At 38.4% G+C, this 16,339-nt stretch overlaps 1 protein-coding gene across 1 annotated transcript; it reads right to left on the reverse strand.

Moving 5' to 3' along the window:
* Positions 1-8,632: 8,632 nt before the first annotated feature.
* LOC103709977 (calcium/calmodulin-regulated receptor-like kinase 1) lies at positions 8,633-14,201 on the reverse strand. Its single transcript, XM_008795532.4, is given in 10 exon segments — positions 8,633-9,090; positions 10,287-10,490; positions 11,426-11,497; positions 11,593-11,678; positions 11,794-11,920; positions 12,640-12,708; positions 12,710-12,794; positions 13,360-13,426; positions 13,429-13,727; positions 14,127-14,201. Coding segments are annotated over 9 exon segments (1,293 nt in total). The 5' UTR covers positions 13,673-13,727; positions 14,127-14,201; the 3' UTR covers positions 8,633-8,751.
* Positions 14,202-16,339: the final 2,138 nt, after the last annotated feature.

Raw genomic sequence — 16,339 nt, forward strand, 5'->3', positions numbered from 1 at the left:
AGGGTCAACCCACAAGCCCACAAATTTGGACCTACATGTTCTTCAAACTCTAGGAAAATAGGGTATGATTTGATCAAGGAAGTTAACAGAGATATACTGACGGAAATGTAACACCAAATGTCTGGTCTGAGGTATTGTCGAGAAGAAATTCAGTTCATAATGTAAGACTGCACCATGTGAATCAAAGCAATGCATGATTAATTGACACTAGTGTTGGGTTATCCCTCCTATGTTGGAGGAGACTTAGCCCAACAAATGTGGGCTAAATTAATTAGTTTTAGCCTATTTGGTTGGACTATTTTTGGCCCAAAACGTGAGGCCCATTAGGGCAACCTTTTATGTTGAGAATGCAGGGTATGTGAGCCGTCTTCCACGAATTAAAAATAGAGGGAGGCAGGGGAGAAGATGCAGAATTGATATTCAGCGCGCAGTCTTGATCAAACGACGATCGGGAGGTGATCCGTGGTCCGATCGAGCTGAAATTTGGACAGCAGGTTCGCAACACGTGGTTCTTCAATCTGTACGGTGTGATCGCCATTTGCAGTCTTCTATCACAGTCAGATTTTTCAGAAACGTGGCTGCTGTTTATGTGAGATCTTCTCAATCTTTCTCTCTTATAATTGATGTTTGCCAAGAATATTGTTCTTGAGATTATGTGGTGATATATGCCTCTAGTTTTGGTTAGAGAGAACAGATTGTATACCCATTATTTGTTGATAGTGGAAGTTTTTGGGTGGACTACGGTCCCGTGGTTTTTACTCTCCACATTGAGGAGGTTTTCCACGTAAAAATTTGGTGTTCCTTTTGTGTTTTATTTTTCTAATCAGCTAAGTATTTGTGAATGCCTTGATATATATATATTAGGTGGATTGGCTCTAGTTGTTTGTTTTCTAACAGGTTTACACAAGGTGGGAGAGTTGTTGATTCCGTTGTGCTTTAATTATCTTGTTTGTTGTTATCTCCCAATCCCAACAAGTGGTATCAGAGCGAGGTTGTTGAATTGTTTTATCTTGTGTGAACAATGGAAACAAATACTGCTAGAATGATTAATCTGAATGGTACTAATTATCATACATGGAAAGGAAAGATGGAAGATCTTCTCTATGTGAAAGGTTATCATCAACCGGTATTTTCTACTATGAAACCTGATGATAAAACTGAAGAGGAGTGGAAATTGCTCCATCGACAAGTGTGTGGATATATCAGGCAATGGGTAGATGACAATGTTTTGAATCATATTAGTGGAGAGACACATGCACGCAGTTTATGGACCAAGCTTGAACAATTGTATGCCCGGAAAACTGGAAATAATAAATTGTTCCTCATAAAGCAGATGATGTCCTTGAGGTATCAGGATGGAACTCCTATGACAGATCATTTGAATACATTCCAAGGGATCATTAATCAATTGGCCACAATGGGTATCAATTTTGATGATGAGGTACAGGGATTATGGCTTCTAGGCACTCTGCCGAACTCGTGGGAGACAGTGAGAACAACTTTATCTAACTCAGCCCCGAATGGTGTTATCTCAATGGATTTAGCTAAGAGTAGTATTCTGAATGAAGAGATGAGACGAAAATCACAGGGTTCCTCTTCACAGTCAGATGTCTTAGTTACTGAGACGAGGGGGAGGAGTAAAAGCAGAGATTCGAAGTACAGAGGCAAGACCAGAAGTAAGTCCAATAAATTCGCTAATGTTGAGTGTTATCATTGTGGTGGAAAGGGGCATATCAAGAAGTATTGTCGGAAGCTGAAGAGGGAAAACAAGCAAAACAAAGATACAGATAAGAAGAAAGATGATAATGATAAAGATCAGGTTTCCATTATTGAAAACTTTCTTATTGCTTGTGATGTTGATGTTGTTAATCTTGCATGTCATGAGATGAGCTGGGTAGTTGACAGTGGTGCTTCTATTCATGCTACATCGCGGAGGGATCTCTTTTCAACCTATATAGCTGGTGATTTTAGGGTTGTAAAAATGGGAGATAGTGGCATAGCTAAAGTTGTCGGTGTAGGCGATGTTTGTTTAGAAACCAACAATGGCACAAAGTTGGTTCTTAAAAATGTGAAACATATTCCCGACATCCGTTACAACCTACTTTCTGTGGGTAGACTTGATGATGAAGGATTCTGCAATACTTTCTCTGATGGTAGATGGAAGCTCACTAAAGGAGCTTTGGTTGTGGCTACAGGTAAAAAGCACTCAACTTTATACTTGTTTCAGACAGGGCTCTCCAGAACCACTATCAATGCAGTGGAGAATGAAGATACAGTTGAGTTATGGCACAAGAGACTGTGTCACATGAGTGAGAAAGGCTTATCGATGTTGGCTAAGAAAGGACTACTACATGGAGTGAAGAGTACTCATCTGAGAAATTGTGCTCACTGTTTAGCAGGTAAGCAGAACAAAGTTTCCTTCAAAGCATCCCCTCCTTCCAGAAAACCAAATGCACTTGATCTGGTGCATTCAGATGTTTGTGGTCCAATGAAGACAATGACACTTGGTGGTGCTCGTTATTTTGTGACATTCATTGATGATCAATCAAGAAAGATATGGGTTTACACCTTAAAGACAAAGGATCATGTATGGATGTTTTCAAACAGTTTCAGGCCTCAGTTGAGAGAGAAACAGGGAGAAAGCTGAAATGTATCCGAACAGATAATGGAGGAGAATACTCAGGTCCATTTGATGATTATTGTCGAGAACAGGGTATTCGGCATCAGAAAACACCTCCGAAGACACCTCAATTGAATGGTTTGGCAGAAAGAATGAATAAGACATTGGTGGAGAGAGTCAGATGTTTGCTTTCACAAGCAGGGTTGCCAAGATCTTTTTGGGGTGAGGCTTTGAGTACAGTTGTACATGTATTGAATCTCACACCTTGTGTTCCCTTGCAGTTTGATGTGCCAAACAGAGTCTGGACAGGTAAAGATGTTTCTTATGATCATCTTCATGTCTTTGGATGCAAGGCATTTGTGCATATTTCCAAAGATGAAAGGTCCAAACTTGATGCCAAAACTAGACAGTGCATACTTTTAGGGTATGGTCAGGATAATTTTGGGTACAAGTTTTATGATCCAGTCAGCAAAAAGCTTATTAGAAGCCGTGATGTCGTGTTCATGGAAGATCAAACCATACAGGATATTGAGAAAGCAGATAAGACAGAGCCACAGTATAGTGATGACATGATAGACTTGGATCCAGTTCCTATAGCACCAACACCAGTGCCAGAAAATGCTGATGAGTTGCAGAATGACCAGCCAGATGCAGTTGATGTGAATGAAAATGCTCCCATACAGGCTGAAGCAAATAATGATGCTGATAATCAGTTGCAAGAACCAGATGTTCCAGCTCAACTAATTAGGAGGTCTAATAGAAATAGACAACCTTCCACACGGTATTCAACTAATGAATATGTGCTACTTACTGACGGGGGAGAACCCGAAAATTATGAAGAAGCGATGGAAGATGAACACAAGAAAGAATGGATTGAGGCCATGAAGGATGAAATGAAGTCACTATATGAAAATCACACCTTTGAGTTAGTAAAGTTGCCTAAAGGCAAAAAAGCTTTGAAGAATAGGTGGGTGTACAGAGTGAAGCAAGAAGAACACTCATCATGTCCACGGTATAAAGCTAGATTGGTTGTCAAGGGATTCAGCCAAAGAAAAGGTGTTGATTTTAATGAAATATTTGCTCCAGTTGAGAAGATGTCATCTATTCGAGTTGTTCTCGGTTTAGCAGCTAGTCTTGATCTAGAGATTGAGCAGATGGATGTCAAGACTGCTTTCCTTCACGGTGACTTAGAGGAAGAAATTTATATGGAGCAGCCAGAAGGTTTCGAGGAAAAGAAAAAAGAGGATTATGTATGCAGATTAAAGAAAAGTCTTTATGGCTTGAAGCAGGCACCGAGACAATGGTACAAGAAATTTGAGTCAGTTATGGGGGAGCATGGTTACAAGAAGACAATTTCTGACCATTGTGTTTTTGTGCAGAAATTTGATGATGATGATTTTATTATTTTGTTACTTTATGTTGATGACATGTTGATTGTTGGCAAGAATGCTTCTCGGATTGATAGGTTGAAGAAGCAATTAAATAAGTCTTTTGCTATGAAAGACTTAGGGTCAGCAAAACAGATCCTTGGCATAAGGATTAATCGAGACAGAGATGCTAAGAAGTTGTACATGTCACAAGAAAAGTACATTGAGAAAGTGCTTCAGAAGTTTAATATGGACAAAGCTAAAGTGGTTAGTACTCCTCTTGCTACTCACTTTAAATTGAGCACTAAACAGTGTCCTTCTACAGATGAAGAAAAGAAAGACATGCAGAAAGTTCCATATTCTTCAGCGGTAGGAAGTTTGATGTATGCAATGGTGTGTACAAGACCAGACATGGCTCATGCAGTTGGCACAGTTAGTCGTTTTCTTTCAAATCCAGGAAGAGAGCATTGGAATGCAGTGAAGTGGATTATGAGATATCTTCGAGGTACGTCCAGTTTGAAACTTAGCTTTGGATGTGAGAAACCTATGCTAGTTGGTTACACAGATGCAGATATGGCTGGAGATGTTGATACTCGCAGATCTACTTCAGGTTATCTAATTACTTTTGCAGGAGGAGCCGTGGCATGGCAATCAAAGTTACAGAAGTGTGTTGCACTTTCTACCACTGAAGCAGAGTTCATTGCAGCAACTGAATCATGTAAAGAGTTGCTATGGTTGAGAAAATATATTGAGGAGCTTGGTTTCAAGCAAGAGCACTATGTGTTATATTGTGATAATCAGAGTGCTATCCATCTTGGTAAAAACTCTACCTTTCATTCAAGATCGAAGCATATAGATGTGAGATACCATTGGATTCGAGATGTTCTGAGTTCTAAGCTGTTGGAACTTGAAAAAATTCATACAGATGACAATGGTTCTGATATGTTGACGAAGTCTTTGCCAAGAGAAAAGCTTGAGGTATGTCGATTGATCTCCGGGATGGTGAATCCCTCTACATAGTCGGGAGGGGGAGATTTGTTGGGTTATCCCTCCTATGTTGGAGGAGACTTAGCCCAACAAATGTGGGCTAAATTAATTAGTTTTAGCCTATTTGGTTGGACTATTTTTGGCCCAAAACGTGAGGCCCATTAGGGCAACCTTTTATGTTGAGAATGCAGGGTATGTGAGCCGTCTTCCACGAATTAAAAATAGAGGGAGGCAGGGGAGAAGATGCAGAATTGATATTCAGCGCGCAGTCTTGATCAAACGACGATCGGGAGGTGATCCGTGGTCCGATCGAGCTGAAATTTGGACAGCAGGTTCGCAACACGTGGTTCTTCAATCTGTACGGTGTGATCGCCATTTGCAGTCTTCTATCACAGTCAGATTTTTCAGAAACGTGGCTGCTGTTTATGTGAGATCTTCTCAATCTTTCTCTCTTATAATTGATGTTTGCCAAGAATATTGTTCTTGAGATTATGTGGTGATATATGCCTCTAGTTTTGGCTAGAGAGAACAGATTGTATACCCATTATTTGTTGATAGTGGAAGTTTTTGGGTGGACTACGGTCCCGTGGTTTTTACTCTCCACATTGGGGAGGTTTTCCACGTAAAAATTTGGTGTTCCTTTTGTGTTTTATTTTTCTAATCAACTAAGTATTTGTGAATGCCTTGATATATATATATTAGGTGGATTGGCTCTAGTTGTTTGTTTTCTAACAGGTTTACACAAGGTGGGAGAGTTGTTGATTCCGTTGTGCTTTAATTATCTTGTTTGTTGTTACCTCCCAATCCCAACAACTAGGACACTTATGGTGCAGTTAATACATGGGAAAAACTGGAAGCATTCACTATACTTTGTTTGCATAAAAGTTGGAGGCAATCAAACGCCATAGTGCTGTTTTCAGTCAAATTGATTTCAGTAAAAACGGCCAGGCAAAATTTCTTGTTTTGTTAGTCATTCTGGTTGGCCAGATAATTATGATCGTTAGTATTTGTTCTCCGAGTACCACCCTTGTAGGCCATATGGTAGTACATGTCTGCATAAATTTTGCTTGATTAAATGAAGCCATATTCTCAGCTTGTCATATAGCTGTCCTCTCAAGTGGTTGATGGTCCCAGCCATTCTAGATTTTAATCTCGAATCATTACTGATTAAGTGTGCTTCTTCCTTCAACCAGAAAAAAAGGGGTGTGCTTCTTCTCACCATATCAATAAAAACAGTTTAAATGGGCATCAAGATGTCAATTGAGATATTTATGAGATAAAAATTAGCATAATTACTGTAGTAAAAAGATAGTAAGAAATTGTTAAAATCAATGAACTGCTTATAAGCAAAATGGCTGGTATTCCTTTCCTCTGAATCATGTAAATATACCAATGGTACGAATTCAATGAGGATACTTGGCTTTCTTAGGATGATATTTGTAAATTTTTAGATTCTAAAGAGAGTTTGTGCCTCATTAAAGTAGGTATGTGAGGTAGATTAAATCAACATTGGGTATGCTAAATAACAGCCATAACAGATTTGATGGTAATAGAAACTAGAAAAATAATAGTGATAATAACGTTAATAATGATAAACATATTCCTCCTGCTTCAGTTTTGGAATCCTTGCCAAGATAAGGATGCAAATCCAATCACAATATCATGCTTGTTCCATGGTCATCCAAAAAAGTCAGTCTCCTAGTCCACATAAACTATACATTAGATCCTCTCTCATAGCATTTGAGACTTCACCCAAAAAGACTAGCCAAAAAAATATTTGAATTTCTTAATCTTATATAAATACTAAAGATCTTTTCAGTGCACAACCAATATGAGAATAAATATTTTTTGAATTCTTTAGTTCCGTATAAATACCAAAATCTTATCGGTGCACAATGTGTGAAATTAAATACATGCCTCTCGCATAAGTTCAATTCGTTTGTTTTTTTGTTCACTTTAATACTTAGTGGCCTTCTGAACTTGATTGACCATCGGTTGTTCTTTCCATTCCAGCAATCTGCAATTGCATGCAATTTTCTTCCCAGAACCTAACAGGCTAACAGAGATTTCTTACATAAGGCTAAACAACACCAAGAAGGCTGCATGTCCTGACATATGCCCTTCCAGGTAGGTGACCAAGGATGCAAGGTAAGCAACACCAATATAGGACCTTACTTGAACAGGATTAAAACTTTCGTAATTTACTACCAGACACAAGACTGTTGAATCAGATTTTAAAAAAAAAAATACTACAGGAGACGAGACCGTTGAATCAGAAAAATAAAGCATGCAGCAAAACAGAACCAACCACATAATTTACGCTTCCCAGCCTGACAACAATTTGTGGACCATATGACTCTTTGAAAGAAATAAAAGAGGCACAAGTATTCCTCCGAAATCTTCCATAGTAGGTACCAGGCTTGATCTCCGCTCCATCCTGTAAGCTAAACTGCTCTCAACTTCACCCAGCTCCCACAGCTGAACCCAACTCCCGTCCTTAATGCAATACCAATAAGGAATCGCTTGGACATGGTTGCGAGCATCCAGTGCCTCTCTTTCGGCCTGCACGTACGCAATTATGTCGCCTTCGGTCGCGAGAAAGGATCCCAGAGAGTTATATGGTGTTACCAATGGACATGCACAACCAGCCCTTGGAGGAGCTGCAGCACCGCCTCCGGCAGAAGCCCTCCGGGAGGGTGGCGAAGCGCCAGTGCGCCACTGTCGGAGGCCTAGGGTGGCGTCCGTGGAAAAGAAGCAGCCATGGGAGGCGGGGAGAGGGAGGGAAGCCCCAGCGGCGACTGAGCGCCACGAGGTGCGGCCCGCGCCGAAGCGAGGGTCAGGAGCTTCTTGAGGGCGAGACCATCTGCCACTAACCGTTCATGTTTGCTTGATATTTGAGAGGAGAGCTCGAGGCGTGACACTGGAAGAGCTCCGATGAATAACCGGTACTATTTGAAGCAGTGGCGTGCGACTCTACTCCGTTACTGCTTATATATCCGTAACGCTACAAGGAAGACGTCAAGATTCTCATAGGCGTTAGACTAAATACGAATGTCAAAGCGGCTGGGAACCTTGCCATTCGAATAAGAGGCTGTCGCAACTCAGGACCTCACCCAAAATAACTAGCCGGAATATATTATTTAGATTTCTTTATTCTGTATAAGTACGTAAGATCTATCTAGCGAATAATCGATATAGAACTAAACACACGCCCGTACGGATCCTTGTATGATGTCCTCGTCAGATTAAGAGTTCAAATTTATTCAAATCTAATCACAAGCACTACGATTGGCCTATGGTTAACCCTAATGAATTCATGTTGCAGTGTCTTCTAATTCACATAGGTTATGGGCCGAGTCCTTTCTTTGATATCATTTATAACAACTTAAAATCTCATCCAAAATAGCTAGTCAGAAGATATTATATAAGTTCCTTAATTTTATATAAGTACCCAAGATCTACCCAACAAATAACCGATGTAGAACAAAACAGACACCTGCACGGGTCCTCACAAAGACCAAGTAATCTCGCCGATTTTTCAGACAAAAAAAGCCATCCCACTAATGATTATACGCACTTATCCTGCGTCATGCGAGGCTACAAGCGGCCAACACCAGTGTTTCATACCACTCTGGATAAAGCGCATAAAAGGAGTATATGTAAAACAAGAAACTGGATGGCAAACAATAATTCGTGAATGGCCTCAGATTAACTCATATAGTAAACTAACAACAGCTATCAAATTACAACACGTCAATTTAAAAACAAATGAAGCTATTAAGCATCTGGCAGGCCAGCTGAGCTACCAATGGACTCATCCCAATGCAGCCCGGAGAAAGAAGTCCGAACGTAGGGCAGTTCTTGGTCTATGGACTCGTTCTCTACTTTGGTCAGCAGGAGCTTCCTTTCATGATGCCTTTTGCTAGGTCTTGCCTTCACAATACACGACAGAGCCTGAACTACGTAACTCATGGGAGGCCGTTTTCTGGAGTCTCGGCTGACGCATTTGTATGCAAGTGCTGCCATGCCATTTACCTCTCGCGCATCATACACTCCAGCTAGCCGAGAATCCACCAATTCTTCCCAGCCAACTCTTCCCTCAGCATTTATTGCTGCCTGATTCATAAGCAAATGTTCAAACATAAGTATATACAGAAACGCATGCCAAGCATAATTTTCGATTGGTTATTTGATCAGATGATGCTTGGTTATCCGAACATGAACATGATGCATATAAAGATAAAATGTTTGTTGGAGAGATTTAAGCCTGCCTAAGAAGCCATGCACATCATAGGTAAGATGCATCATTACTTGTCTTCCCAAATAAAAGGTTGTAGATCAACAAATCAAAGAACGTTTGTGGTTTTCTTATTTTGCCAATGTGATGAGAGTTGCATTAGTATGTCATCAGAATGAATACACTGGATGCCAACTAGTGGATACAAGGATAACTCCTGCATGAGTGGGAGTCAGCAGAGATGAGAAAGGCAGGGAGTAAGAAATAGGGGAATCAGGCAGGCTCATAGACTCGCCAATCCAAAGATTGAGAGGATATCAAAACCCATCAGGAAAGCCCAGCTTCAATCCTGGCATTTCGGGTCAATTGGCCAAACCATCCCTCAACTTCCCATTTGACACCATCTCCTCCTCACCAGTTTCCCCCCACTCAGAAGTTTGCAACAGATGGCATCCACGCAGCTATACAGGCCCTTGAAACCTTTGATATCCCTGCTACCATGATTTGAGACGCCATGATTTGCATATACATGAAAGTGGCAATACTGACATGCATGCAAATTTTAAACTGCTAAATGATTCGATTAAATAAAGGGGCAAGAAAGCATACATAATGAGGGAGAAGAGGCGAGTCGGTAACATGCCACAATGTAAGTGACCATCACCAGTGAGTCATATGCATAATACACAGGTGTCATTAGTTGATGGTTTGTGTTAACGTGTCGGGACATGATACTCTTGTACTTTGATTTAGCAAACCTAGGTTCAAACCACAATCATCATATCAAAATCTTATCAAAAAAGTGACATTGATTATGCAAACTTTATCAGATGGTAACCACAAAGAGGTTCCAAGATTCTCTTAAAGTAACCATGTGACAACTTGCAGGAAGGCATGTACACCCCATCTGAAATATTATCAAGAACAGCAAGTTATGAACCCCTATATTAGAATGAGTTAGAACAGGGAAGAAAGTGTTTGGGACCGTAGTGATATTAGCACATCCATATCCAATGATACCTTGATAGTTCCAAGTTATATAAAGCACAAAAATGCTGGAGGGCAGAGATCTTACAAGCTCGACATACTCCATAAGGCCCTGTTGTGGCTTCCTGCCTGCAATCATTTCAAAAAGCAGGACACCGAAGCTGTAGACGTCACTTTTCTTGGTGAAAGTTCTTGATGATACGTAATCAGGATCAAGATAGCCAAAAGTTCCCTTGACATTAGACGTGTGGCAGCTAAACACCGCTTCTCTGGATAGCCCAAAATCCGCAACCTTCTCCAAGAGGCAAATTACTTATATGGATAAGTTCTATAATTTAAGGAAAATAAAAAAGATGATACTGATGACTAATACTGGATTCTTAAACATATACGGCATGCTTGAATGTGCATTCTCTACAAGAACAGTATCATGGACCATCAGTTTTTATACTGTAAAATAGTTGAGAAGGGATGGTATAGTTTAGAAAACGTGCGGGAAGAGATCAGAGAAATCTTCCAGCAAGGAGAAGAGATCAGAGAACTCATACATATTCGAGCTCTTTGAATCACTAAAATTTCAGGACATCATAAGTCATCTACAAAAATAACTACAGTATAGGCAAGTCTCTTTCCAACCAAATGACTGATTGGATGACCCTGCCAGCTAATTTATTGTGCGAGACAAGTCCTTTTGCTGCCGAGAATGCCAAGCATCCAGACAACTTTGCTGCTTCCATCCTAAGCAAGACAGTCCATCAACTCTTTTAGCAGTTATACGAACATCAAAAATATAAATGAACTCATGTCAAGCCATGTCATTTGCTCCTATCATGGTAAGTTTGCTCTCAGTCCATCTAATTGCATTAGCAAAATCACCTTCCATTTCAAAGTAATCTATAACAGATAGCTAACCAAAGTTTCAGCATTTATCTTCTTCACAAGTACAACCTAGGGCAGCTGATTAGGAAAATGGCATAGAAACCAAGAGCTTGATTGCTTGAAAACCCAGAAGCCTGCAGCAGGCCAAGAGTCGATCTCAGTCAAAATAAAATCTATGGTTCTATCACCAAATGCTATAGCCAAAACAAACCAGAAAGTTACGGCCAATAGTTCATATGTATGATAAAATGGATCCATAATTCTATAACTAGAATCAGTGCCTTCACATATATCCCAGATTTTCTTATACCAGTAATAGGTCTCTAAAACAATGAAATATTTACATACTCTAGCTCTCATGAACTGATCCAATAGTACATTAGAAGACTTGATGTCGCAATGCACTACGGGTGGAACAGCCTGCAGTAGGGGAAAAACAAAGAAGAAACTAGTCGGAATATCTTGTACATTACAGAGCTGCTCTGTTCATATCTGTCGATGATACGAGAACTTACTCCATCATGAAGATACTCCACGCCTCTTGCAACATCTAGAGCTATATTAACCCTCAAGTCCCAGCTTAATGGTCCATGTTTCTCACCTACAGATATGGAGGTACATTGAACAGATGAAAGTGTTAATTAAAGTTTACATGTTTGATGTGCTACTATACGTATCTTAAGATCCATAGATCTCATATCTGAAGTCTCATTTACCATATAATTGAGAAGCAACACTACCATTACTCATGTAGACGTAAACTAGCATATGCTGGCCTTTATCTGCACAGTATCCCAGCAAATTTACAAGGTTTCTATGATGCAATCTACCAAGTAGCATGACCTAAAATCAATGGCACAAGAAAAAAAGTTATATGTTGCTGCTAAAGAAGTGGAGTTTTCTAGGTAGAAGGATTAAACTGTATGAACAAGCATGAAATAGGGCCATGAGAAACCAAAATTTGGAGAAGGCTCATAAACATAAACTTAGAGAGAGAAATCATTAGGCCTCAAACATTTTCATCATCAAAAAAGTTTACATGACAATATAATTATATGAGCATAATTTATGTTACTTGGCCACTTCATGTTTAAGATGTCTCGAAGTGCCAGTACTTTTAGACTCTTGAACATAACATGGTTGGACACTCCACTTTGAATTGTCCTGCCGATCCTGCTGATGTCAACAAAAAATGTCAGGCATTTGAGACTTTTATTTTTTAGAGTTTCGTGCATGTGTGCATGCATGCATACACGTACATATATGTGTTTGTAGCTTCCTAAATAGTTGCAGTTGTATTGCTGTTAATCATAACTGGTGAGGTTTCTATAGAAAGAAATATATATCTTGATATGACCAGGTTTCAGGCATTAAAATGAAACAGCAACATCTCTCTTACTTTCATCAATGCTGCGAGAGAAGGATAGCTCAAGTGATATTCCCTTCATATTAATAATTTGTAGTTTTACATATTGAGCACAAGAAGCCTTCAACATCAACTATTCGAAACAGGATAATAAATTCCAGTTAGATAACTTGCTCGAATTCTAATGTAAAATTACCTCATTATGAAACTGGTTCTCCCCTTGCTTAGAATTGGCAGAAAGCACTTTAACAGCAACCGTCACCCACAGTAGACATATGAGCCTTATAAACATTACCAAATGCACCCTGACCTATCACAGTTGTAAAATTGCTAGTTGCTTTCTGCAGATCCCTGTGAATGCACTAGTATCAACAAAGTCGAATATGATAATGTTACATCTAAAGTGAAGAAAAAAATAAAAGCGTGTGAAAAAGGCAGACACTTTTAATCTCGAAATGTCTTCAAATACCAGCATATGTCAAGTGAACAATGTAGGAAATCTATAGTTGGATTTGTTAAAATATATTCTTCTCTGCAGCAAAATAGTTTGCAGCAGCTTACAGTTATTAGTTACACAATGTGTTCAGGCACAGTTTTCGTACTCATGCAACTATATATTCTCCCATACGCTAAAATATTCATTATCCTAAAAGAACACCCACATATAACTAGATTGAACTAATATTTCAGAAAGTGCACTATCTAAACTTACGACGAACTCATTATTAAGAACTTGTGAAGCACTCGTGTGTATGTCATCCCGCATTTCACATATTGAATTATGCAGGTAATGCTTGTGCTGGAATAGCTTTTCCATTTACATACATTATGAGATATGAAGATCGAAAGGTGCTCCATATACTCATCAATGCCAAGCAGGCTAAACTACAGCAGAAGGCAGTTTTAATGACAATACCTGAAAGCAAACTTCTGTATTCCAGGAAATGAGATATCATTCTTCTTATTAGGTCCATCCAGAAACAGGATGTGCAATTTACTTGAGCGACTTTGGGAGATCGCTGATCAATAGTTGAATCTGAGAGTACTACAGAGGCATCAACAGCATTAGCAATGATCGCTACGGATGCTACTTTCGGTGAACTGGTGTTCCCAGTCTCCAAATGCCTCCTTCGAAACTTAATGCAGAGTAGATAACCTATAGCCAAAACCACCCCGGTAAATAAACCAACAATTAGCCCTAAGATCATTCTCAGATGTTTCCCGTTCATCTCCCTGAGACTACTCTAAAATTGAGCCTCTGGTACACGAACCCCATGTACAAACCTGCAACATAACTTCCAATCAAAATTTACGATTCAGAAAATACTAGAGAAATATTTCTTTAATATATATATATATAAAGACCTAAAGGAGCAAGATGGATAATTTTCGTTACCATCTAGCCAAAAGCTCCCAAATTTCTTTTTTTTTTTAAAAAAAAAAAGCTTTACTAATCTAAGAAAAATCCAACAGAATAACTTAAAATCAGCCGAAATTTTAGGCGATTAGACGGAGAAAAAGAAAAAGAACTAGAATCTTTCGGTTCCTCTAATCTATTTATAAGAAAAAAATAAACCCAAAATGAGTTCGACAAAGCCCTATTTTTATAAATTATTGAGACAAAGAAGAATATTTGAATGGGAGAAGGAGCGATTGTTATTGCCGCTTTAAACGAGAAGGAACCTGCGAGCGTGTTGGATTCGGGAGATCGAACCAATGGGTTTTAGTCGCGATCCCGGAGAGAACGTCGATACCAGAGAACAGAGACGACAAATGGAACGGCCGCGGGCATGGACCGCTTTTTTAAGTTTGTTTTTTTTTTTTTTTTTTTTATTTGAAGATAATATTTTTTAACATTCTTAATAAATTAGTCTCTAAATTTTTTTTATATTTATATATCAATTTCCGTTTCTATATTTATAAAAAAAATTATAATATTTTTTATTTATGCAAATTGATCCTTTCATGTGCGAATCTAACTAAGATTAATCAAAATTGTTATAATCTTGTGTTAAGAGCGAATCAAACTGAGAAACTCAAATCTCTCCTCATTCACTTTGTCTTTGCTCGTTTGGAACTTGGCTGTTGAGACTAGCAGGGAAGAAGCTCGGCGCTCAATCTCTTCTCATTCGCTTTGCCCTCTCCTTATTTAGAACTTGGTCGCTGGAAGACTAACAGTAAACAAGCCCAAGTGAAAGAATCAATTAAAGCTCACAACGAGATATAAAAATATTCCAAAAAAAATATGAGATTAATGAGAATATAAGCACGATATTTGGTTATCATATAGTAAACCATAGACCTGTAAGCAATAAATATCAAGATTAAATATACATACACAAAAGACAAGTAGTGATATACCAATACGAAAAATTTCAAGTAGTAAATTAAAACTATATGAATATACTGTAGGTTTTATTCTTGTGTTTCTAGTACAAAACTGTTCTCTAGTTGAGTTTTGGAATAAGAAAGAGAAAATTACGTGTAAGTTCCTGATAAGAGTTAATTTAAGATTCACAAGCTACGTAAAAGTTATAATTTGGTTTAACAAGAATATAGCATGAATTAAACATGTGATTATTCCTATGATATCATTAATATATATATTTTTTGAACTATTTGTGTAATTTAACATATATGCTAAATTGTAAGAGCTGCAATTCTCTTATTTGAAAAAATAAACAAAAAGCGTAATTATTTAGCACAATATAGCTATAGCAGGATGGAGAAATGGAAACAGATTAATGCATGACAGCCTGGAATTTGGATTTAATCATAAAAAACTATTTAACAACACTTTTTTTTTAAGCTTTGTTGAATGAATAGAAATATCACAAACTTTTACCATTGAAAATATATTCTGAATTCCTGAAGCAAAAATACTTAAAGCATAGATTGCTTCCGTCCTATGAGATGAAGCATTGATGAGTGACGAATGAAATTTTTGTTCAACAAATGCAGCCTCACTTTTATCTATTGCACATCTTTTTCGTTCCGTTAAATAAAAACTTAACTAACTAAAATAATTTTTAGAAAAGTAGATTATACATAAGAATAATAATAAAAAAAAATCTACATCCACACCGTTATATGATTCTTGACCTCAAGGCTGGGTATGCATTACTTATGGGCTCACCTTTGCCCTGATGGGTTGTAGTCCTGAAGTGGGCTTCAGTGGACCTTCATTTGGCCCACAGAAAGCCCATTTGAAAACCCATCGCGACTGGCCATGAAAACACCTATTCTGCTCAGAGTCTAAGTTTATACAGATCGAAGCATGGCCAACTAAAGCGTGATGATAGTTAGTGATTATCTCTCAACATGTATACATGATGAATCCGTGCTGAATTCCTAGATATCATACTTCAACCAAGAGAAAAGTTTCTCTGCGAGCTTACCTTTGAAGCCAGTTATTGGGTAGGAAAAACTATCTCAATCATCATTGTTAAATAACGTCCTTATTTCTTTTTGATAAAAAAGAATAACGTGAAAGTTGTAGTTAGTGCAAAATGTTACATGCTTGATTAATGCAGTGGAACCAACCAATTACAACCCTTGGCTATGAGCCGTTTAAGTCATTTTTTTTATTTCTAAAGTTTTATATCTATTTTATTTTTTTAAGGCACCGAAAGACTAATTCCTATTTCTTCTATCCTGTATCCATCCCGCCCTTGAATGCTCGCTACAACCGGAATACATCCATCTCTTTATTCAAGCGGCAAGAAGTGATACCAACTATATACAAGCACTCTGTTGTATAAGATTGCATAACTATCACAAAATACAATTAGATATACATGGACTTCTTAGTAGAGCCATGCATTATTTACGTCGGATCTTATCCATGTAGCTAGCATGAAAATGAAGTCTCTCTTTTGGATAAAAAAAACCTATGC

The sequence above is a fragment of the Phoenix dactylifera genome, chromosome 4 (assembly GCF_009389715.1).
Source record: "Phoenix dactylifera cultivar Barhee BC4 chromosome 4, palm_55x_up_171113_PBpolish2nd_filt_p, whole genome shotgun sequence".
NCBI lineage: Eukaryota > Viridiplantae > Streptophyta > Magnoliopsida > Arecales > Arecaceae > Phoenix > Phoenix dactylifera.